The 25524-nt window shown below is 39.4% G+C and overlaps 1 protein-coding gene across 7 annotated transcripts in view; it reads left to right on the forward strand.

Annotated features, from left to right (window-relative positions):
- The window catches only part of LOC100443043 (coiled-coil domain-containing protein 144A), a 142721-nt gene that overhangs the window by 11210 nt on the left and 105987 nt on the right, over positions 1 to 25524 (forward strand). For 3 of the 7 annotated variants that reach the window (XM_054536306.2, XM_054536307.2, XM_054536312.2), the window contains exons 3-7: positions 6253 to 6501; positions 9074 to 9186; positions 10314 to 11243; positions 12231 to 12599; positions 20494 to 20865. In XM_054536306.2, the coding sequence (XP_054392281.1) occupies positions 6253 to 6501; positions 9074 to 9186; positions 10314 to 11243; positions 12231 to 12599; positions 20494 to 20865 (2033 nt within the window). The remainder of the gene's footprint in view (positions 1 to 6252; positions 6502 to 9073; positions 9187 to 10313; positions 11244 to 12230; positions 12600 to 20493; positions 20866 to 25524) is intronic. The other 4 variants (XM_054536309.2, XM_054536313.2, XM_054536314.2 and 1 more) reach the window with 2 other exon arrangements.

Consider the following 25524-nt stretch of genomic DNA (forward strand, 5'->3'; position numbering starts at 1 on the left):
AACTTAAACAATAAAAAAAACTGTATAATGCAATTGTATCAGGGGTTCCCAAGACCACCCTAGGTTTGGTAATTCACTGAGAAGGACTCACAGGACTCAGCGGACAGTCATACTCGGGGCTTTGATTTATTACATTTAATACAGTGAAAAGACACAAAGTAAAATTCGAGAAGGGCAAAGATACATTTGTCAAAGTCTGGAGGAAGCCAGGCACAAGCTACAGGAGTCATCTCCTGTGTAGTTAGCAGGATGCGCTTAATTCCCCCAGCCTCAAATTTTGACGACACATGTGCAATGTTGTCTACCTTACCAGAGTTTCATTAGAGACTCAGCACCCATGTTTTCAATGGAGGCTAGTCACATAGGCCACCTCTTCTCTCCCTCACATGTAACAAAATTCTAGACTCCCAGGAGGAAATTAACTGTTCATAGTAAACCACATTTGCACAAACAATTTAGGCACAGTGAGCCATTCCCTTCTTCTAAGTTAGGGAATGGTGGGAACCCTCTCAAATTCAAGGTCCCAAACACCAGCCAAGGACTAGCCTTGAAAGCAAGCCTTTCTAAGGATGGATGTCTTGTGCCTGCTATATGAAATCTTTGGTGCCCAGCAGCTGTGGCCCTGACTAAATTTTTGATGTTATCTTAAAATTTTATGTAATAGCAAATATTATGATAGACCGTAACATGGTACTTGTTTCAGTTGCATCATTCATGTTAAGCAGCAAGGCTGCTTACAGTTTTGACATTTGGTGAATACTTAACAGGTATTTATACATAAGTTACTATGGCAATATTAAGTAATTATAATCTGTCCTTCTTACCTGATTAACTTTTCAGTAAAATTGTGGGATAAAATAGGCATAATAATTTCTGATTTAAAATTAGAATAAAAATTGTCTTTCATTTTATTTACATGGATGGACCATTTTTGATTTGTGTTGTATTAAATCCCTGTTTATAATTATGAAATAAGATTAGATATTCAATCATTTTTATCAATTTTTTTGCCTAAATATGCAATTAAAATTAATTGCTTTATGTGTTTTTATATGCTTCAATTTGGGAGATAGTACTCATATTCTGTTACCTTGATCTTTAGTGAGTTGCAATTTTCAAGGTGACTCTGTCTTTTTATAATTTAGAGTAATAGCAAGTTCAGTGAGTAATTTTTTAAAATTAATAACATTATTTTCCGAGCAGTCTTAGATTCACAGCAAAATTGAGAAGGTACAGAGATTTTTCATATTCCCCATGACCCCTGACATATGAATAGTCTCCCTCATTATCAGTACCTCCCATCAGAGTTCATCAGGGTTACAGTTGAGGAATCTACCTTGACAGACACATCACTCCCGAGGTCCACAGTTTACGTTAGGGTTCACTCTTGGTGTTGTATATTCCATGATGTTGGACAAATGTGTAATGGCATGTATATACCCTTGTAGTATCATAGACAAAATAGTTTCACTGCCCTAAATATCCTCTGTCCTCTGCCATTTTGTTTCTTCCTCTCCACTGGCTTCTGGCAACCATTGTTCTTTTTGGCGTCTCCATAGTTTTGCTTTTTCCAGACTAGTCATATAGTTGGAATAAAACAGTGGATATCTTTTTGAATATTTAAACAATAAATTTCCATAGTAATTGGATTCTATCATTTTAGATGTTCTTTGTCCTTGCCTTTGTTTTCCTCGTGTTTTGTTCATCAGAATAGGATCTGATGACATATGACTTGACGTGCTGAGAAAGTGTGATTTCTGTAGACATTTGCCATGTAACGGGGAGGGTGGGGAAAAATGGCACGATGCAGTACTCCCCAGCACTAACTGGACCATCGTGCTCTAGGAGATGGGTCCAGATAGACTGTAGTGATAGGACAGGATAATCTCAAGAGCTGGAATTTATAAAACTGGAATCACAAAGTCTTGCGTACTTACCTTGCACTTAAAAAGAAGATCAGGCAGTGAATATTACATGTGAATAAATATGTTCTTCACTGGTTCTCTTCTTTTTAGGGATGAGCTTGAAAACAGTCTATATTATTATAACATGGCTCATCTACAACTAGGTGCTCTGTCATAAGAAATACCAGTGTTTTGCTTTACAAGAAGTGAAAAATAATTTTGTTTTCACCGGAGAGAGTTAACAACTGTTGGCACATTCTGGCAGCTTGATTGAGTTGATAGTTCTATTCATATATATTTTTCATATCAGGTAGTACTCCCTGGCAACCTGCCACCACCATGGCAGTGTTTCTTCTTAAGCTTCTCTCTGAATGAATGGTATGGCTCAGAGTGAATAAGCTCTTTATGGGAGTGATCTTTCCAGTGGTTCTTTCCATGGGAGGTAAAATGGGAGGTAAATTTGAGCCTTGTTTGTGTTAGAGAAAATAGCTAGAACTAAGTAAATATAACCAGCATCTGCCCCAGAAGAGGATTAGTGAGAGTGAGTACATTGATCTCCCTTGAGCTCTTCTCCACTGGCAGCTCAAAAGTCTTTGCAAAGATCCTTGTCCCTGGTGTCTTCCCTATGTTTTGCCATGTAACATAGCACAGCACCCATAGACCTACACAACACAATGTACAGTTTTCCCCCCTTATCCATGGGGATATATTCCAAGACCCCCAGTGAATGCCTGGAACTGTGGATAGTACTGAACCCTAGATATGCAATGTCAGGATAGAAGGAAGAGGATAAGAGTGAAAGGGGGAATAAAGAATGTGGAAGGCAGAGAGTATAGGGAGTAAATGAAGGGAAAATAAGCAGGTGGATATGATGGAGGGTGGTAAAATGAGATAATACTTCAGAAAAAGGAAGAGTGGGTATTAGGAAGGTGGAAAGAATATAAGGTCAACATGGAGCACCAAAACTTATAAGACAAACTTTACTTGCCAACATGTGAGTTGTGCTTTAATTATTTCATCATAGTGTGGCTATACTGATGATTTTAAGCCAGTCAGATATTGTGGTTAGCAGATCATGTGTGTGTGTATTGCGGGGGTATCTTTGATTATCAAAAATGAGGAAAGCAATTAATCACTCCTTAATAACTATACAGTGGACACAGTCTTTTAAAACACTGATTCTGAAACTTTTTGGCCTGGGGCTCCTTTTATATGATTAAATATTATTGCCTAGCGGTAACCAACACCCTGAATTAAGCATTTATCATGTCCATTCCCTTATAAAACATTTTATTACATATGTGTATGGTCATAAATAATAAGTAGAATTTGTTTTCATGTCCTAAAAGTGTATATAAATTGTTGTACACTCTACATATTTTGCAACTTTCTTTTGTCTGGACACACTACATTTTTGAGGTCAGTCCTTATTGACACAGGAAGCTCTGGTTTTCTATCAAATGACTGGATCTCAGTTAAACTGTCTTCATAATGATAAATAAATAAATAAAATAAATAAAAATGATTGCAGATTCCAAAGAGCTTTTGTTTAAGTCGGTTGTATCTATTGATATTTACTATTTTTTTACTATACTTTAAGTTCTAGGATACATATGCACAGTGTGCAGGTTTGTTACATATGTATACATGTGCCATGTTGGTGTGCTGCACCCATTAACTCATCATTTACATTAAGTATATCTCCTAATGCTATCCCTGCCCCCTCCCCCCACCCCATGACAGGCCCTGGTGTGTGATGTTTCCCCTTCCTGTGTTCAAGTGTTCTCATTGTTCAATTCCCACCTATGAGTAAGAACATGCGGTGTTTGATTTTTTGTCCCTGCCATAGTTTGCTGAGAATGATGGTTTCCAGCTTCATCCATGTCCCTACAAAGGACATGAACTCATCTTTTTTATGGCTACATAGTATTCCATGGTGTATATGTGCCACATTTTCTTAATCCAGTCTATCATTGATGGACATTTGGGTTGGTTCCAAGTCTTTGCTATTGTGAATAGTGCTGCAATAAACATACGTGTGCATGTGTCTTTATAGTAGCATGATTTATAATCCTTTGGGTGCATACCCAGTAATGGGATGGCTGGGTCAAATGGTATTTCTAGTTCTAGATCCTTGAGGAATCACCACACTTTCTTCCACCATGGTTGACCCAGTTTACAGTCCCACCAACAGTGTAAAAGTGTTCCTATTTCTCCACATCCTCTCCAGCACCTGTTGTTTCCTGACTTTTTAATGATCGCCATTCTAACTGGTGTGAGATGGTATCTCACTGTGGTTTTGATTTGCATTTCTGTGATGGCCAGTGATGATGAGCATTTTTTCATGTGTCTGTTGGCTGCATAAATGTCTTCTTTTGAGAAATGTCTGTTCATATCTTTCACCCACTTTTTGATGGGGTTGTTTTTTTCTTGTTAATTTGTTTGAGTTCTTTGTAGATTCTGGATATTAGCCCTTTGTCAGATGAGTAGATTGCAAAAATTTTCTCCCATTCTGTAGGTTGCCTGTTCACTCTGATGGTAGTTTCTTTTGCTGTGCAGAAGCTTTTTAGTTTAATTAGATCCCATTTGTCAATTTTGGCTTTTGTTGCCATTGCTTTTGGTGTTTTAGCCATGAAGTCCTTGCCCATGCCTATGCCCTGAATGGTATTGCCTAGGTTTTCTTCTAGGGTTTTTATGGTTTCAGGTCTAACATGTAAGTCTTTAATCCATCTTGAATTAATTTTTGTCTAAGGTATAAGGAAGGGATCCAGTTTCAGCTTTCTACATGTGTCTAACCAGTTTTCCCAGCACCATTTATTAAATAGGGAATCCTTTCCCCATTTCTTGTTTTTTTCGGGTTTGTCAAAGATCAGATGGTTGTAGATATGTGGTATTATTTCTGAGGGCTCTGTTCTGTTCCATTGGTCTGTATCTCTGTTTTGGTACCAGTAGCATGCTGTTTTGGTTACTGTAGCCTTGTAGTATAGTTTGAAGTCAGGTAGCATGATGCCTCCAGCTTTGTTCTTTTGGCTTAGGATTGTCTTGGCAATGCAGGCTCTTTTTCAGTTCCATATGAACTTTAAAGTAGCTTTTTCCAATTCTGTGAAGAAAGTCATTGGTAGCTTGATGGGGATGGCATTAAATCTATAAATTACCTTGGGCAGTATGGCTATTTTCACTATATTGATTCTTCCTATCCATGAGCATGGAATGTTCTTCTATTTGTTTGTGTCCTCTTTTATTTCATTGAGCAGTGGTTTGTAATTCTCTTTGAAGAGGTCCTTCACTATTTTAGAAATAAAAACTAAAATATTTAGAAAAACAAGCATGCACAGCCATACATTCCAATAGCCTTTAGAAATATGACCCATTCACCATTAGAGCTATGATGTTATGACACATCATGTCTATGAAAAGCTCCACTGTACACTTAAAAGAGAATGAGAGTGCAAATGGCAAATAACATTTTGTATTATTTGATGTCTTTGACCCCCTGCCTGGATCTTGAACTCCAGGGATTCTCAGATCACAAATTAGAGCCAACATTTTAAACCACATATGTGGTTGTGGATAAATGGGCCCTTGATGAAATGGACTTTAAAGTTTCACTTCTGTGTTTTTGGCTTTTTTCTTTCACTTGTCTTAAAAAATTTAAATCCCAACAATTTTGTTTATATAGAAAAAAGGAAAATATTTTGTTATATGTTATATATCATATATATATATATATATATTCCTTATCTCGTGGCACTGTGTGCTCTTTGGATTTAGTGTGGTCCTAGACTAATCCTGTTTTTACATGGGAACAATTAGGGCCCTTACAGCTCTCATTTTGCAAATAAATGTATGAAGTTTATCCAAGTATTTGAAAGTAAATTCTGAAGATAGTGGTGCATTGAGGAAAGACCATCTCATTATAATTAAAATAGTTTTAAAAGTATATTTATTATGAGTTTTTGTAAATCCTGTGTCTCTACAATACATACACACAATGCTGTCATGTATATTTAAGCTTAAAATGGTTAGACATAAATTCTGTATATAAAAAATTTATATCCATGAAGAATCTTAATGGAAAGCAAAATATGTAATAGAGACTGCTGAGTGAATAAAAGTAATAGTAAACAGTAAACATGTAGAAAAGTGAGAGATGATAGTTAATTAAGCTTTTCTGAATGAATTGCAAGCATAGGACATGTAAAATATAATAAGCCCGAATGCATGGTGTATTTGTGGGAGAGAGCAGAACGTGGGACTGTTTCTGTGAAGAAAGCATGTATACAGGTTAGTCAAATTATTGTGTTATTTATATCCTAATAAATGAAAACTTCATTTTTGGATTTTTCAGATTGGCATCCTACTAATTTGACCCTTAGTGATAAGACTTGTCAGAGATCCAAGATTCTGAAGGTTGATGATAAATGTCCATCTGTATCATCATCAATGCCTGAAAATCAGTCAGCAACCAAAGAATTGGGACAGATGAACTTAACAGAACAAGAAAAGATGAACATTGGAGTTGTACCTTTTTCAGGGAAAGATACTCTCCATGATCTATGCCAATCACAGCTACCAGAAAACAAAGAGAGCAAAGAAGGTAACAAAGAAGCATAGAGAATTCAGTCCTAGAGTGCCTCTGCTTGGCTGCATAGTGCTACAGTTCTGACTTAAAAAAAACCATTTTTTTGGTAAAATGTGCTTTGTGTTTACTCTCCTTTTGTACTGAACAGAATACCTTTTGGCAGACCATTTGTAAACTTCCTTTAACCAAAGCAACATCTAGATAACAGAGAATTAGGGGAAAGCATGATTTTCTTTAGAAAGTAGGATTATATTTAGAATGTAGGGACTAAGTATGTTTAGGGACTAACATAGGATTATATTTAGGATAACTCAGTAGAGACCTAAAGATTGCTGACTCAAACACAATGTGGTTTCTTTGCTTTATTTTTATAGCTCTGAATTAACAGCTATTAGTTATAACTATATGTGCTATAACTTAAAAGGCATCTTCCTACACCTGTAACCCCAGCAGTTTGGGAGGCCGAGGCGGGTGGATCACAAAGTCAGGAGTTCGAGATCAGCCTGGCCAATATGGTGAAACCTCGTCTCTACTAAAAATACAACAAAACTAGCCAGGCGTGGTGGTGCACACCTGTACTCCCAGCTACTCGGGAGTCTGAGGCAGGAGAATCACTTGAACCCAGGCAGCAGAGGTTGCGGTGAGCCGAGATTGTGCCACTGCACTCCAGCCTGGGCAATAGAGGGAGACTCTGTCTCAAAAATAAATAAATAAATAAAACACACAAAAAAACAAACAAAAAAAACAAAAACAAAAAAAACACCTTCCAAAAGCAAATATTAAGTGACTTCCTATCGTTTCTATGACTTTATGTATTATAGAATCGGCTTTCCAAGTCAGTAATTAATGAGACTCATTGAGAATTTGCTTCATAGTATCTCCTTGGCTGTGTCCACATGAGCTACCACCTTGTGTTAATAAATGTGTTCACTAGGGATGTTGTTTTTGGCGTTGACAATGTTCTATCACCAATGCACATAGAACCAGGGAACACTCTTGAGAACATTAATGTCCAAGCGTCTTAAAATTATACATAAGGCTTTCATAATATGACTTCTGCTCAGCTCTCCATCTTTAGCCCTTTCCCCCGTGTGCCCTTTCTCTGGCCTTACTGAACTGCTGGTCTGGTCCTGCTCACCTATCCCTTGATTGTAGGCAAATACATATACGCTTTCAGTCCTCTCTCTGCCATTTGTTGCTGTGTGTCATGCTTTCACTCTTTCCTGCTCCCTACCCCTTCTAATTTAGCTAGCCTCACTCTTTAAGTCTCAGCTTGGGCAGGATCTCTAGAAAAGTCATCTCTGACATGCTTTCTTTTCACTTTTTAAACCTTAGTGCCTAGTGTGGAGAACAGCTCGGTCGGGGAGACCATAACCCAGTGGCACTAGAGGAATTAAAGACACACACACAGAAATATAGAGGTGTGAAGTGGGAAATCAGGGGTCTCACAGCCTTCAGAGCTGACAGCCCCGAACAGAGATTTACTCACATATTTATTAACAGCAAACCAGTCATTAGCGTGGTTTCTATAGATATTAAATTAACTAAAAGTATCCCTTATGGGAAACGAAGGGATGGGCCGAATTAATTGCAGCAGGAACATGCTGTTAAGACACAGATCGCTCAGGCTTTTGTTTGTGGCTTAAGAATGCCTTTAAGCAGTTTTCTGCCCTGGGTGGGCCAGGTGTTCCTTGCCCTCATTCCCATAAACCCACAACCTTCCAGCTTGGGCGTTAGGGCCATTATGGACATGTTACAGTGCTGCAGAGATTTTATTTATGGCCAGTTTTGGGGCCAGTTTATGGCCAGATTTTGGGGGGCTTGCTCCCAACACCTAGGACATAGCAAGACTCAATACATAATTGCTGAGTAAAATAGATAATGACTCCTTGCACAAAGATGATTTTCAAGATTGTTCCCTACAGTCAAGGAGCAAAGGGAATAGATGTGTAAAGCAATAATTGACAGTTCAGGTGGTGGAGATGCAGTAGAAAAATCACTGAAGTTCTAGGGCAGCCCCAAGGAAGGAGATACCTAGATACCTGTTTACCTGGGGAAAGATAGCCAGGATGAGGGTCAACTTCACCTAGCAGTCTGTTTTTTATTTTATTGTATTTTATTTATTTATTTTTAGTGGTCTGTTTTAAAAGATGAAAATTTTAATACATTTGTCAGAATAATACAGGAAAACCTTTCAGATGTTAGGAAGAGGGTGTACACCAATAAAGTTGTCCACAGTCATTTTGGAAATCATTAATCAGGTACTGTTAGGAAGTGGAGAACAGTATGCAGCATTGCCTAATAATATTGCTACTGCATTCCAAAATTTTGTTTTGTTTGTGATGGCTTTGTTCATTGATGCTGGGTGGATGAATCTGTGAGTCAATCTTCAACATGACTGTATTTCTTTAACCTGGTGGCATCTAGTGTCTCCCAGAAAGTGGTTTGTTGAAGTTTTGGAGAATTAGAAGTATCTCTTAAGTAAGTATTCCACTAAAGATCAAGCTTCATTTAAACTCTCAATTTATGAAATAAAATGAAATGTAATTTAAAATATATTTTTATAAAGACTATGTCTTTTATCTAGCTGTTCTAAGTAGTTTAGCTGAACGTTTGGATTTCACAGCAGAGCAAGACTTGGAGCTGACATCAGAGGAAGAGCAAGAAAGACTTAAAGGATGTAAAAATAAGCAGCCACAGGTGTGGAAACATTTAAATTAAAATCTAAATTTCTGGTTTAATACTGTTTTCTTTGCTTTAATAATGTAAGATAGCCCAAATGAAATTACCTCTCAGACTAGCCTTTGAGAATCAATAGATCCTTACTTAATATTTAATTTTAAATACATTTAAACTAGTCATAAAACACAATATTGTTAGAATCTATCATAACTTATTTACCCTTGGAGTAGAGGCAAACATTCCAGAAGTTTGTTTGCTCTTCCATTCTTACAATATACTTACAGGATAAAGAAGGTAAACATCAATTATTGAATCATATTATTTAGCAACAGAAATTTGAACAATTTAACAGTGATGGCCACTGAGTTGGATTCATGGTTAAAGAGTAATCATGGCCAGTGGCTCAGATTTTGCAGTTTTATATTGCCAATTACTAATGCCAAGGTTAAAGATGTATTCTGCCTTGTGGCCTTTCATTGACTTCAGGGTCTACATTCAGTGAGAGTGGGTTTATGAAATCAACCCAACTGCCTATGAAGGGAATCATACCTTGCAGAATGGGATCTTTGGTGCTGGGGTACAAACAATAACTTTCTAACTTTTTAGATGCAGAAACTTAGTAAATACTACCTTTAAAGTTTTAGTTAGTGTTATTAGGGGACCATAGTATATATTAGAACCAAGCTGAAGAAGATAGTCTAGATATATAACCCTATGATGTTACAGTATGTAATTTGAATTAAAACTTAAGAATTTGCTTTTCTTTCTGATTGGTGTTCATTCAGGCTTCTAATAATTTAAAGATTGCCTACACTCCAGTTAGTAATCTATAGAAAGAGTACTTAAATGTACTGTAGGGGCTCACTTTTCAAGTGAGGAAGCCTTTGTAACACTAGAAATCATCTGCTGATTCATTTTTGGTAGATTTAACACATAAAGAATTAAGTTTATTCCAAACAGACAGTGACAAAGTTAAGTTTGCTGGTTCATATTTTTCTCCTCCTTTCAATAAGACAATTTTTTTTTAACTTCTTAGTTACAAGCCAGTGATTTGGGAGTAGCTAAACCTAGATTAAGAAGTTTAACAGTTAAATTTTCATTTTAATTATTTTTGAATTTTTCTTTGTTCATACCTGTTACTTAAGGACAAAGCTATTTTTAAAACATGTAGCCCAACAGAGAAGACACCTGAGAAACAAAACATGCAAATTAATCTTCCACTTGTGCATCTGCAGAAAGTGTCTCAAGAACAAGAAATGGCTAAGGATTGTGATAGAGAGGATATACCTGTATATTCAATACTTCCTCATGTGCAAAAGTCTGAGGAAATGTGGATTGCACAAGGCAAATTAGAATGGAAAAACAAATTAAAACTCATCATAAATGAGTTAAAGCAGAGGTTTGGTGAAATTTGTGAAAAACACAAAATTCCGGCTTGTCCTGAGGAAGAGCCACTACTTGATAACTCTACAAGAGAAACAAATGTAAAGGACATTCCCTTTAATTTGACAAATAACATACCTGGTTGTGAGGAAGAAGATGCATCTGAAGTATCTGACTCTGTGGTATTCGAGACATTTCCTGAACAAAAAGAACCCAGTCTCAAAAATATCATCCATCCATACTGTCATCCATACTGTGGGTCCCTGGAACATGCTTGCCAGTCATCTTCTAAGCTTCATTTACATGAAAATAAATTAGACTGTGACAGTGATAACAAACCAGGCATTGAACATATTTTTAGTATGGATGAGAACTTTCATAATGATGCAGGCATTAAGAAAGCAAGGAACCCAGAAGTGGTTACAGTTGAAATGAAAGAAGGCCAAGAGTTTGATTTGCAAATGACAAAAAATATGAACCAAAATAGTGACAGTTGCAGTACAAATAACTATAAAAGCCTGAAACCTAAATTAGAAAATCTGAGTTCTTTACCACCAGATTCTGACAGCACATCAGAAGTATATCTACATGAAGAAATACAGCAAGACATGCAAAAGCCTAAGAAGGAAGTTGAGAGGTTAGAAGAAGAGTTCCTGGCTTTGAAGAAAGAAAATGTTCAACTTCAGAAAGAGGTAGGGTTTTACTTGCTGCCACTCTTTGTTTTTTCTCTGTCAATTTTCTGGTCCATTCTGATTTTCCATTTAGGAATAGCTTATGAAAAGCATACAGTTTGGGTCTCTAAATCTGTAATTGTGTGTAGAAACAGATGATTTCTAAGAAATAGGAGTTTAGGAAAACTTTCTCATAATCTTTGTTTCTTAATCCACCTAAGTCTCTCTGTCAGTCTTCCAAGTGGCATATGGATTGTGAAACTCATTTAGACATATATCATGTGACCTTCAGAACCAGGAGAGGCATCAAGACAATCACTAAAGGAAATGCGATGAGCTTCAGGGCTTTTTCCTTTTACTGACTTAAAGATGAGATGCAGCTAACAATAAGATGAGAATACAGTAGAAAGGAAGCAATGACTAAGGAGATATAAAAATGTATCTGGCGGGCGTGGTGGCAAACACCTGTAGTCTCAGCTACTAGGGAGCGTGAGGCAGGAGGATGGCTTGAGCCCAGGAATTCTGAGCCTTAGTGTGCTATGCCGATCAGGTGTTCACACTAAGTTCAGCATGAATATGGTGACCTCCTGGGGGCAGGGCACCACCACATTGGCTAAGGAAGGGTGAACTGGCCCAGGTCAGAAATGGAGCAGGTCATAAGTAACTCCTGTGCTGATCAGTAGTGGGATTATGCCTGTGAGTAGCTACTGTATTCCAGCCTGGGCAACATAGCGAGACCTCATCTCTTACTGAAAAAAAAAAAAAAAAGAAAAGAAAAGAAAAGAAAAGAAAAAAAAGTGTCAAGCCCTGAGAGATGCAGCAAATATTCCTGGCCAATGAATCTGTTTATTGTGCTTTCATGTTTTCAGGTTTATCTGTTTAACTCAAACTGTTGGAACTTACAATTCCACCGTGACCACTTCAAATATTTTTCAACAACAAGTATATACACTTTAATATATGTGTTTTACTGTATGTGGAATCATGATCTTTTATTTCTTTTTAAAGAAAACCCAAAGAGATAGCAAGTCAGAGCCTTCCTTACAATCAGAGGATGCAGAAACAGATGACCTTTTAAGAGTCCTGAGCATGGACCTTGAATTTCTTGATATGGATCAAATGAGTCCTGAGAAAAAACAGATTAGTTCCCCTGCAAGGCAGCCCTCACAAGAGCTTGAGGAGAAAACCGACCGGATGCCCCAAGATGAACTGGGACGAGAAAGAGGGGAATTGGAGTCGGAAAACAGAGAGGAGGGACAAGAAAGGAGAGTATCCGACATCCAGTCCAAGACAGGGATCTCCAGGCAGTCACTGGTGTCCAACACCACAGAGGACATTCAGTTTCAAAAGGATAAAAGTGCCCCAGTGTATCCCTTGGTAAGCATAATGCTTTTAAATCTCCCCCAGCGCTTTGAGAGTATTGTGCAATAGGGGAATTTTATGCATGTGGGGGGAAAAATACTACCAGAAGGATACTTTTTAAACTAATAATAGACTTGTGTCTTTTTTACTTTTTGGATGGAGTCTCGCTCTGTCGCCCAGGCTGGAGTGCAGTGGCATGATCTTGGCTCACTGCAGCCTCCACCTCCCAGGTTCAAGTGATTTTTGTGCCTCAGTTTCCGGAGTAGCTGGGATTAGGGGCATGAGCCACCATGCCTGGCTAATTTTTGTATTTTTAGTAGAGATGGGGTCTCGGCATGTTCGCCAGGTTGGTCTTGTACTCTTGACCTCAGGTAATCCACCTGCCTTGGCCTCCCAAAGTGCTAGGATTACAGGCATGTGCCACCGCTCCTGGCCTAGACTTGTGTCTTTTACAGTTCAGTTAAGAGCTCTGACTGGAACATCTGTGACTGAACATGAACTTGAGAGCTGCATGTGGGTTCAGTGGTATTGCTCAGCAGGCAGGAAATTCCAGACATAGTTTGTCTGTTGCATAGGGTGCTATGGCACCTGTGAGATTCAAACTCCATTCTGCACCTCTCCCCAGCTTCCTCCTCTCCCTTTCCTTCTCGCTTCCTCTCCCTCTTCTTCCCTTGCCCTCCACTTTCCCTTTTCTCTCCTCTCCTCCTGTCCCCTCTCCTTTTCTTCTCTCACATTATAAAATTCCTCCTACAAGCCACCAATTCCACCCCTTCCCCTTCTTGCTTCACCTCTTCTGCCTTCATATCTTCTTTTAATTAATTAATTAATTTATTTTTTATTATTTTTTAAGTTCTAGGGTACATGTGCACAACGTGCAGGTTTGTGACATAAGTATACATGTGCCATGTTTGTTTGCTGCACCCATTAACTCGTCATTTACATTAGGTGTTTCTCCTAATGCTGTCCCTCCCGCCCCCCACCCCATGACAGGCCCCAGTGTGTGACTTTCCCTGCCCCGTGTCCAAGTGTTCTCATTGTTCAATTCACCACAAGTGAGAACATGTGGTGTTTGGTTTTCTGTCCTTGTGATAGTTGGCTCAGAATGATGGTTTCCAGCTTCATCCATGTCCCTGCAAGGGACATGAACTCATCCTTTTTTATGGCTGCATAGTATTCCATGGTGATATGTGCCACATTTTCTTAATCCAGTCTATCATTGATGGACATTTGGGTTGGTTCCAAGTCTTTGCCATTGTGAATAGTGCCACAATAAACATATGTGTGTGTGTGTGTCTTTATAGTAGCATGATTTATAATCCTTTGGGTGTATACCCAGTAATGGGATGGCTGGGTCAAATGGTATTTCTAGTTCTAGATCCTTGAGGAATCGCCACACTTTCTTCCACCATGGTTGACCCAGTTTACAGTCCCACCAACAGTGTAAAATTGTTCCTGTTTCTCCACCTCCTCTCCAGCACCTGTTGTTTCCTGACTTTTTAATGATCGCCATTCTAACTGGTGTGAGATGGTATCTCACTGTGATTTTGATTTCCATTTCTCTGATGACCAGTGATGATGAGCATGTTTTCATACGTCTGTTGGCTGCATAAATGTCTTCTTTTGAGAAGTGTCTGTTCATATCCTTTGCCCATTTTTTGATGAGGTTGTTTGTGTTTTTCTTATAAGTTTGTTTAAGTTCTTTGTAGACTCTGGATATTAGCCCTTTGTCAGATGAGTAGATTGCAAAAATTTTCTCCCATTCTGTAGGTTGCCCATTCACTCTGATGGTAGTTTCTTTTGCTGTGAAGAAGCTCTTTAGTTTAATTAGATCCCATTTGTCTATTTTGGCTTCTTTTGCCATTGCTTTTGGTGTTTTAGCCATGAAGTCCTTGCCCATGCCTATGCCCTGAATGGTATTGCCTAGGTTTTCTTCTAGGGTTTTTATGGTTTCAGGTCTAACATTTAAGTCTTTAATCCATCTTGAATTAATTTTTGTCTAAGGTGTAAGGAAGGGATCCAGTTTCAGCTTTCTACATGTGTCTAACCAGTTTTCCCAGCACCATTTATTAAATAGGGAATCCTTTCCCCATTTCTTGTTTTTGTCTGGTTTGTCAAAGATCAGATAGTTGTAGATGTGTGGTGTTATTTCTGAGGCCTCTGTTCTGTTCCACTGAACTATATCTCTGTTTTGGTATCAGTACCGTGCTGTTTTGGTTACTGTGCCTTGTAGTGTAGTTTGAAGTCAGGTAGCGTGATGCCTCCAGCTTTGTGCTTTTTGCTTAGGATTGTCTTGGCAATGCAGGCTCATTTTTGGTTCCATATGAACTTTAAAGTAGTTTTTTCCGAGTCTGTGAAGAAAGTCATTGGTAGCTTGATTGGGATGGCATTGAATCTATAAAATACCTTGGGTAGTATGGCCATTTTCATGATATTAATTTTTCCTATCCATAAGCATGGAATGATCTTCCATTTGTTTGTGTACTCCTTTACTTTGTTGAGCAGTGGTTTGTAGTTCTCCTTGAAGATGTCCTTCACATCCCTTGTAAGTTGGATTCCTAGGTATTTTATTCTCTTTGTAGCAATTGTGAATGTGAGCTCACTCATGATTTTGCTCTCTGTTTGTCTGTTATTGGTGTATAGGAATGCTTGTGATTTTTGCACATTGATTTTGTATCCTGAGAATTTGTTCAAGTTGCTTATCAGCTTAAGGAAATTTTGGGCTGAGACAATGGGGTTTTCTAAATATACAATCATGTCATCTGCAAACAGGGACAATTTGACTTCCTCTTTTCCTAATTGAATACACTTTATTTCTTTCTCTTGCCTGATTGTCCGGGCTAGAGCTTCCAACACTATGTTGAATAGGAGTGGTGAGAGAGGGCATCCCTGTCTTGTGCCAGTTTTCAAAGGGAATGCTTCTAGTTTTTGCCCATTCCGTATGATATTGGCTGTGGGTTTGTCATAAATAGCTCTTATTGTTTTGAGATACGTTCCATCAATACCTAGTTTATTGAGAATTTTTAGCATGAAGGGCTGTTGAATTTTGTTGAAGGCCTTTTCTGCATCGATTTGAGATAATCATGTGGTTTCTGTCATTGGTTCTGTTTATGTGATGGATTATGTTTATTGATTTGCGTATGGTGAACCAGCCTTGCATCCCAGGGATGAAGCCGACTTGATCGTGGTGGATAAGCTTTTTGATGTGCTGCTGGATTTGATTTGTCAGTATTTTATTGAGGATTTTTGCATTGATGTTCATAAGGGATATTGGTCTAAAATTCTGTTTTTATTTTGTTGTGTCTCTGCCAGCCTTTGATATCAGGATGATGCTGGCCTCCTAAAATGAGTTAAGGAGGATTCCCTCTTTTTCTATTGATTGGAATAGTTTCAGAAGGATTGGTACCAGCTCCTCTTTGTACCTCTGATAGAATTTGGCTGTGAATCCGTCTGGTCCTGGACTTTTTTTGGTTGGTAGGCTATTGATTATTGCCTCAATTTCAGAGCCTATTATTGATCTATTCAGAGATTCAACTTCTTCCTGGTTTAGTCTTGGGAGGGTATATGTGTCCAGGAATTTTTCCATTTCTTCTAGATTTTCTAGTTTATTTGTGTAGAGGTTTTTATAGTATTCTTTGATCATAGTTTGTATTTCTGTGTGATCGGTGGTGATATCCCCTTTATCGTTTTTTACTGCATGTATTTGATTCTTCTGTCTTTTCGTCTTTATTAGTCTTGCTAGTATTCTATCAATTTTGTTGGTCTTTTCCAAAAACCAGCTCCTGGATTCATTGATTTTTTTGAAAGGTTTTTTTGTGTCTCTATCTCCTTCAGTACTGCTGTGATCTTAGTTATTTCTTGCCTTCTGCTAGCTTTTGAATTTGTTTGTTCTTGCTTCTCTAGTTGTTTTAATTGTGATGTTAGGGTGTCAATTTTAGATCTTTCCTGCTTTCTCTTGTGGTCATTTAGTGCTATAAATTTCCCTCTACACACTGCTTTAAATGTGTCCCAGAGATTCTGGTACGTTGTGTCTTTGTTCTTACTGCTTTCAAAGAACATCTTTATTTGTGCCTTCATTTTGTTATTTACCCAGTAGTCGTTCAGGAGCAGGTTGTTCACTTTATATGTAGTTCTGCAGTTTGGAGTGAATTTCTTAATCCCAAGTTCTAATTTCATTGCACCATGGACTGAGAGACAGTTTTTTGTGTTTTCTGTTCTTTTACATTTGCTGAGGAGTGCCTTACTTCCAGCTATTTGGTCAGTGTTGGAGTAAGTGTGATGTGGTGCTGAGAAAAATGTATATTCTGTTGATTTTGGGTGGAGAGTTCTGTAGATGTCTATTAGTCTGCTTGGTGCAGAGCTGAGTTCAAGTCCTGGATATCCTTGTTAACCTTCTGTCTCATTGATCTGTCTAATATTGACAGTGGGGTGTTAAAGCCTCCCATTATTATTGTGTGGGAGTCTAATCTCTTTGTAGGTCTCTAAGGACTTGCTTTATGAATCTGGGTGCTCCTTATTGGGTGCATATATATGTAGGGTAGTTAACTCTTCTTGTTGAATTGATCCCTTTACTGTTATGTAATGGCCTTCTTTGTCCCTTTTGATCTTTGTTAGTTTAAAGTCTGTTTTTTCAGAGACTAGGATTGCAACCCCTGCTCTTTTTTGCTTTCTGTTTGCTTGGCAGATCTTCCTCCATCCCTTTATTTTCAGCCTATGTGTGTCTCTGCACATGAGATGGGTCTCCTGAATGCAGCACACTGATGGGTCTTGACTATTTATCGAATTTGCCAGTCTGTGTCTTTTAATTGGAGCATTTAGCCCATTTACATTTAAGGTTAATACTGTTATGTGTGAATTTGATCCTGTCATTATGATGTTAGCTGGTTATTTTGCCCATTAGTTGATGCAGTTTTTTCCTAGAATCGATGGTCTTTACAATTTGTCATGTTTTTGCAGTGGCTGGTACTGGTTATTCCTTTCCATGTTTAGTGCTTCCTTCAGGAGCTGTTGTAAGTCAAGGCAGGCATGCTGGTGACCAAATCTCTCAGCATTTGCTCGTCTGTAAAGGATTTTATTTCTCCTTCACTTATGAAGCTTATTTTGGCTGGATATGAAATTCTGGGTTGAAAATTCTTTTTTTTAAGAATGTTGAATATTGGCCCCCACTCTCTCCTGGCTTGTAGAGTTTCTGTCGAGAGATCCACTGTTAGTCTGATGGGCTTGCCTTTGTGGGTTACCCGACCTTTCTCTCTGGCTGCCCTTAATACTTTTTTCTTCATTTCAACCTTGGTGAATCTGAGAATTATGTGTCTTGGGGTTGCTCTTCTCGAGGAGTAACTTTGTAGTCGTCTCTGTCTTTCCTGAATTTGAATGTTGGCCTGCCTTGCTAGGTTGGGGATGTTCTCCTGGATAATATTCTGAAGAGTGTTTTCCAACTTGGTTCCATTCTCCCCGTCACTTTCAGGTACACCCATCAAACATAGATTTGGTCTTTTCACATAGTTCCATATTTCTTGAGGCTTTGTTCATTTCTTTTTACTCTTTTTTCTCTAAACTCTTCTTCTTACTTTATTTCATTAAGTTGATCTTCAATCACTGATACCCTTTCTTCCGCTCAATGGAATTCGCTACTGAAGTTTGTGCATGCATCATGTAGTTCTCGTGCCATGGTTTTCAGCTCCATGAGGTCATTTAAGTCTTCTCTACACTGTTTATTCTAGTTAGCCATTCATCTAATCTTTTTTGAAGGTTTTTAGCTTCCTCGCGATGGGTGCGAACATCCTCCTTTAGCTCAGAGAAGTTTGTTATTACCAACCTTCTGAAGGCTGCTTCGGTCAGCTCGTCAAAGTCATTCTCTGTCCAGCTTTGTTCCATTGCTGGCGAGGAGCTATGATCCTTTGGAGGAGAAGAGGCACTCTGGTTTTTAGAATTTTCAGCTTTTGTGCTCTGGTTTCTCCCCATCTTTGTAGTTTTCTCTACCTTTGGTCTGTGATGTTGAACTACAGATGGGGTTTTGGTGTGTATGTCCTTATTGTTGATGTTGATGCTATTCCTTTCTGTTTGTTAGTTTTCCTTCTAACAGTCGGGTCCCTGAGCTGCAGGTCTGTTGGAGTTTACTGGAGGTCCACTCCGGATGCTGTTTGCCTGGGTATCACCAGCGGAGGCTGCAGAACAGCAAATATTGTAGAACAGCAAATATTGCTGCCTGATCGTTCCTCTGAAAGTCCGTCCCAGAGGGGCACCAGCCTGTATGAGGTGTCAGTGGGCCCCTACTGGGAGGGGTCTTCCAGATAGGCTACACGGGGGCCAGGGACCCACTGAGGAGGCAGTCTGTCTGTTCTCCCAGCTCAAACACTGTGCTGGGAGAACACTGCTCTCTTCGGAGCTGTCAGACAGGGAAGTTTAAGTCTGCAGAAGTTCCTGCTGCCTTTTGTTCAGCTATGCCCTGTCCCCAGAGATGGAGTTTAGAGGCATTAGGCCTTGTTGAGCTGCAGTGGGCTCCACCCAGTTTGAGTTTCTCCAGCTTCTTTGTTTACCTACCCAAGCCTCAGCAATGTCAGACATCCCCTTCCCTGCCAGGCTGCTGCCTAGAAGGTCGATCTCAGACTGCTGCACTAGCAGTGAGCAAGGCTCCGTGGGTGTGTGACTGGCCGAACCATGAGTGGGATATAATCTCCTGGTGTGCCATTGGCTAAGACCATTGGAAAAGCGCAGTATTTGGGTGGGACTGTTCCGTTTTTCCAGTACAGTCTGTCACGGCTTCCCTTGGCTAGGTATGGGAAATCCCCTGATCCCTTGCAATTCCCGGGTGAGGCGAAGCCCCACGCTGCTTCGGCTTGCCCTCCATGGGCTGCACCCACTTTATAACCAGTCCCAGTGAGATGAACCAGGTAACTCAGTTGGAAATCCAGAAATCCCTGGTCTTCTGCGTCTATCACACTGGGAGCTGCAGACCAAAGCTATTCCTATTCATGCATCTCGGAACGGAATCTATTTTTTCTCTATCAATTATCTGGTCCATTCTGATTTTCCACTTAGGAATAGCTCATGAAAAGCATACAGTTTGGGTCTCTAAATCTGTAATTGTGTGTGGAAACAGATGACATCTAAGTATTGGGAGTTTAGGAAAACTTTCTCATAATCTTTGTTTCTTAATCTACCTAAGTCTCTCTGTCAGTCTTCCAAGTGGCATATGGATTGTGAAACTCATTTAGACATATATCATGTGACCTTCAGAACCAGGAGGGGCATCAAGACAATCACTAAAGGAAATGCGATGAGCTTCAGGGCTTTTTCCTTTTACTGACTTAAAGATGAGATGCAGCTAACAATAAGATGGGAATACAGTAGAAAGGAAGCAATGACTAAGAAGAGATATAAAAATGTATCTGGCGGGCATGGTGGCAAAAACCTGTAGTCTCAGCTACTAGGGAGCCTGAGGCAGGAGGATGACTTGAGCCCAGGAGTTCTGGGCCATAGGGTGCTATGCCGATCAGGTGTTCACACTAAGTTCGGCATCAATATGGTGACCTCCTGGGTGCGGGGCTCCACCAGATGGGCTAAGGAAGGGTGAACCGGTCCAAGTCGGAAATGGAACAGGTCATAAGTAACTCCTGTGCTGATCAGTAGTGGGATTGCGCCTGTGAACAACTACTGTATTCCAGCCTGGGCAACATAGCAAGACCTCATCTCTTACCAAAAAAAAAAAGTGTCCAGACCTGAGAGCTGCAGCAAATATTCCTGGCCAATGAATCTGTTTATTGTGCTTTCATGTTTTCAGGTTTATCTGTTTAACTCAAACTGTTGGAACTTACAATTCCACCATGACCACTTTAAATATTTTCAACAACAAGTATATACACTTTAATATATATGTTTTACTGTATGTGGAATCTTTTATTTCTTTTTAAAGAAAACCCAAAGAGGTAGCAAGTCAAAGCCTTCCTTACAATCAGAGGATGCGGAGGAGGCAGATGAGCTTTTAAGAATCCTGAGTACAGAACTTGAATTTCTTGATTTGGATCAAATGAGTCCTCAGGAAAAACAGATTAGTTCCCCTGCAAGGCAGCCCTCAGAAGAGCTTGAGGAGAAAGCCGACCAGATGCCCCAAGATGAACTGGGACGAGAAAGAGGGGAATTGGAGTCAGAAAACAGAGAGGAGGGACAAGAAAGGAGAGTATCCGACATCCAGTCCAAAACACGGATCTCCAGGCAGTCGCTGGTGTCCAGCACCACAGAGGACATTCTGTTTCAAAAGGATAAAAGTGCCCCGGTATATCCCTTGGTAAGCGTAATGCTTTTAAATCTCCCCCAGCGCTTTGAGAGTATTGTGCAATAGGGGAATTTTATGCATGTGGGGGGAAAATACCAGCAGAAGGATACTTTTTAAACTAATAATAGATGTGTCAATTTTTTTTTTTTTTGGACAGAGTCTCGCTCTGTCGCCCAGGCTGGAGTGCAGTGGCATGATCTTCGCTCACTGCAGCCTCCACCTCCCAGGTTCAAGCGATTCTTGTGCCTCAGTCTCCCAAGTAGCTGGGATTAGGGGCATGAGCCACCATGCCTGGCTAATTTTTGTATTTTCAGTAAAGGTGGGGTCTCAGCATGTTCGCCAGGTTGGTCTTGAACTCTTGACCTCAGGTGATCCACCTGCCTTGGCCCTCCAAAGTGCTGGGATTACAGGCATGAGCCACCACTCCTGGCCTAGACTTGTGTCTTTTACAGTTCAGTTAAGAGCTCCGACTGGAACATGTGTGACTGAACATGAACTTGAGAGCTGCATGTGGGTTCAATGGTATTGCTCAGCAGGCAGGAAATTCCAGACATAGTTTGTCTGTTGCATGTGGTGCTATGGCACATGTGAGATTCAAACTCCATTCTGCACCTCTCCCCAGCTTCCTCCTCCCCCTTTCCTTCTTGCTTCCTCTCCCTCTTCTTCCCTTCCCCTCCGCTTTCATTTTTCTCTTATCCCCTCCTGTCCCCTCTCCTTTTCCTCTATCACATTATAAAATTCCTCCTTCATGCCACCAATTGCACCCCTTCCCCTTCTTGCTTCACCTCTTCTGCCTTGATATCTTTTTTAATTTTTTGATACTTTTTTTTATTATACTTTAATTTCTAGGATACATGTGCACAACGTACAGGTTTGTGACATAGGTATACATGTGCCATGTTGGTTTAGTGCACCCATTAACTCGTGATTTACATTAGGTGTTTCTCCTAATGCTATCCATCCCCCTGCCTCCTAGCCCATGACAGGCCCCGCCCTGTGTCCAAGTGTTCTCATTGTTCAACTCCCACCTATGAGTGAGAACATGTGGTGTTTGGTTTTCTGTCCTTGTGATAGTTTACTCAGAAAGATGGTTTCCAGCTTCATCCATGTCCCTGCAAAGGACATGAACTCATCCGTTTTAATGGCTGCATAGTATTCCCTGGTGTTTTTGTGCCACATCTTCTTAATCCAGTCTATCATTGATGGATATTTGGGTTGGTTCCAAGTCTTTGCCATTGTGAATAGTGCTGTAATAAACATACGAGTGTGTGTGTCTTTATACTAGCATGATTTATAATCCTTTGGGTATATACCCAGTAATGGGATCACTGGGTCAAATGGTATTTCTAGTTCTAGATCCTTGAGGAATCGCCACACTGTCTTTCACAATGGTTGGTTGAACTAGTTTACACTCCCATCAACAGTGTAAAAGTGTTCCTGTTTCTCCACATCCTCTCCAGCACCTGTTGTTTCCTGACTTTTTAATGATCGCCATTCTAACTGGTGTGAGATGGTATCTCACTGTGGTTTTGATTTGCATTTCTCTGATGACCAGTGATGATGAGCATGTTTTCATGTGTTTGTTGGCTGCATAAATGTCTTCTTTTGAGTAGTTTCTGTTCATATTCTTTGCTCACTTTTTGATGGGGTTGTTTGTGTTTTTCTCATAAATTTGTTTAAGTTCCTTGTAGATTCTGGATATTAATCCTTTGTCAGATGGGTAGATTGCACACATTTTCTCCCATTCTGTAGGTTGCCCATTCACTCTGATGGTAGTTTCTTTTGCTGTGCAGAAGCTTTTTAGTTTAACTAGATCCCATTTGTCTATTTTGGCTTTTGTTGCCATTGCTTTTGGTGTTTTAGTCATGAAGTCCTTGCCCATGCCTATGTCCTGAATGGTATTGCCTAGGTTTTCTTCTAGGTTTTTTATGGTTTCAGGTCTAACATTTAAGTCTTTAATCCATCTTGAATTAATTTTTGTCTAAGGTGTAAGGAAGGGATCCAGTTTCAGCTTTCTACAAATGGCTAACCAGTTTTCTCAGCACCATTTATTAAATAGGGAATCCTTTCCCCATTTCTTGTTTTTGTCTGGTTTGTCTAAGATCAGATGGTTGTAGATGTGTGGTGTTATTTCTGAGGCCTCTGTTCTGTTCCACTGAACTATATCTCTGTTTTGGTATCAGTACCATGCTGTTTTGGTTACTGTAGCCTTGTAGTGTAGTTTGAGGTCAGGTAGGATTATGCCTCCAGCTTTGTGCTTTTTGCTTAGGATTGTCTTGGCAATGAGGGCTCTTTTATGGTTCCATATGAACTTTAAAGTAGTTTTTTCCAATTCTGTGAAGAAAGTCATTGGTAGCTTGATGGGGATGGCATTGAATCTATAAAATACCTTGGGTAGTATGGCCATTTTGCCATATTGATTCTTCCTATCCGTGAGCATGGAATGATCTTCCATTTGTTTGTGTCCTCCTTTATTTTGTTGAGCAGTGGTTTGTAGTTCTCCTTGAAGATGTCCTTCACATCCCTTGTAAGTTAGATTCCTAGGTATTTTATTCTCTTTGTAGCAATTGTGAATGTGAGCTCACTCATGATTTTGCTCTCTGTTTGTCTGTTATTGGTGTATAGGAATGCTTGTGATTTTTGCACATTGATTTTGTATCCTGAGAATTTGTTCAAGTTGCTTATCAGCTTAAGGAGATTTTGGGCTGAGATGATGGGGTTTTCTAAATATACAATCATGTCATCTGCAAACAGGGACAATTTGACTTCCTCTTTTCCTAATTGAATACATTTTATTTCTTTCTCTTGCCTGATTGCCCTGGCTAGAGCTTCCAACACTGTGTTGAATAGGAGTGGTTGGAGAGGGCATCCCTGTCTTGTGCCTGTTTTCAAAGGGAATGCCTCCAGTTTTTGCCCATTCAGTATGATATTGGCTGTGGGTTTGTCGTAAACAGCTCTTATTATTTTGAGATATGTTCCATCAATACCTAGTTTATTGAGAATTTTTAGCATGAAGGGCTGTTGAATTTTGTTGAAGGCCTTTTCTGCATTGATTTGAGATAATCATGTGGTTTCTGTCATTGGTTCTGTTTATGTGATGGATTATGTTTATTGATTTGCGTATGGTGAACCAGCCTTGCATCCCAGGGATGAAGCCGACTTGATCGTGGTGGATAAGCTTTTTGATGTGCTGCTGGATTTGATTTGTCAGTATTTTATCGAGGATTTTTGCATTGATGTTCATCAGAGATATTGGTCTAAAATTCTGTTTTTATTTTGTTGTGTCTCTGCCAGCCTTTGATATCAGGATGATGCTGGCCTCCTAAAATGAGTTAAGGAGGATTCCCTCTTTTTCTATTGATTGGAATAGTTTCAGAAGGATTGGTACCAGCTCCTCTTTGTACCTCTGATAGAATTTGGCTGTGAATCCGTCTGGTCCTGGACTTTTTTTGGTTGATAGGCTATTGATTGTTGCCTCAATTTCAGAGCCTGTTATTGGTCTATTCAGAGATTCAACTTCTTCCTGGTTTAGTCTTGGGAGGGTGTATGTGTTCAGGAATTTATCCATTTCTTCTAGGTTTTCTAGTTTATTTGCATAGAGGTGTTTATAGCATTCTTTGATGGTACTTTGTATTTCTGTGTGATCGGTGGTGATATCCCTGTTGTCATTTTTTATTGCATCTATTTGATTCTTCTGTCTTTTCTTCTTTATTAGTCTTGCTAGTGTTCTATCAATTTTGTTGATCTTTTCCAAAAACCAGCTCTTGGATTCATTGATTTTTTTGAAAGGTTTTTTTTGTGTCTCTGTCTCCTTCAATTCTGCTCTGATCTTAGTTATTTCTTGCCTTCTACTAGCTTTTGAATTTGTTTGTTCTTGCTTCTCTAGTTCTTTTAATTGTGACCTTAGGGTGTCAATTTTAGATCTTTCCTGCTTCCTCTTGTGGTCATTTAGTGCTATAAATTTCCCTCTACACACTGCTTTAAATGTGTCCCAGAGATTCTGGTACGTTGTGTCTTTGTTCTTACTGCTTTGAAAGAACATCTTTATTTCTGCCTTCATTTCATTATTTACCCAGTAGTCATTCAGGAGCAGGTTGTTCAGTTTCCGTGTAGTTGTGCGGTATGGAGTGAGTTTCTTAATCCCGAGTTCTAATTCAATTGCACCATGGTCTGAGAGGCAGTTTTTTGTGATTTCTGTTCTTTTACATTTGCTGAGGAGTGCTTTACTTCCAACTATGTGGTCAATTTTGGAATAAGTGTGATATGGTGCTGAGGAGAATGTATATTCTGTTGATTTTGGGTGGAAAGTTCTATAGATGTCTATTAGGTCTCCTTGATGCAGAGCTGAGTTCAAGTCCTGCATATGGTTGTTAACCTTCTGTCTCATTGATCTGTCTAATATTGACAGTGGGGTGTTAAAGTCTCCCTTTATTATTGTGTGGGAGTCTAGGTCTCCCTGTAGGTCTCTAAGGACTTGCTTTATGAATCTGAGTGCTCCTGTATTGTTTGCATATATACGTAGGGTAGTTAGCGCCTCTTGTTGAATTGATCCCTTTACCATTATGAAATGCCCTTCTTTGTCCCTTTTGATCTTTGTTGGTTTAAAGTCTGTTTTATCAGAGACTAGGATCGCAATCCCTGTTCTTTTCTGCTTTCTGTTTGCTTGGCAGG

This window comes from Pongo abelii, chromosome 19 (genome assembly GCF_028885655.2).
Source record: "Pongo abelii isolate AG06213 chromosome 19, NHGRI_mPonAbe1-v2.0_pri, whole genome shotgun sequence".
NCBI classification, from domain to species: domain Eukaryota; kingdom Metazoa; phylum Chordata; class Mammalia; order Primates; family Hominidae; genus Pongo; species Pongo abelii.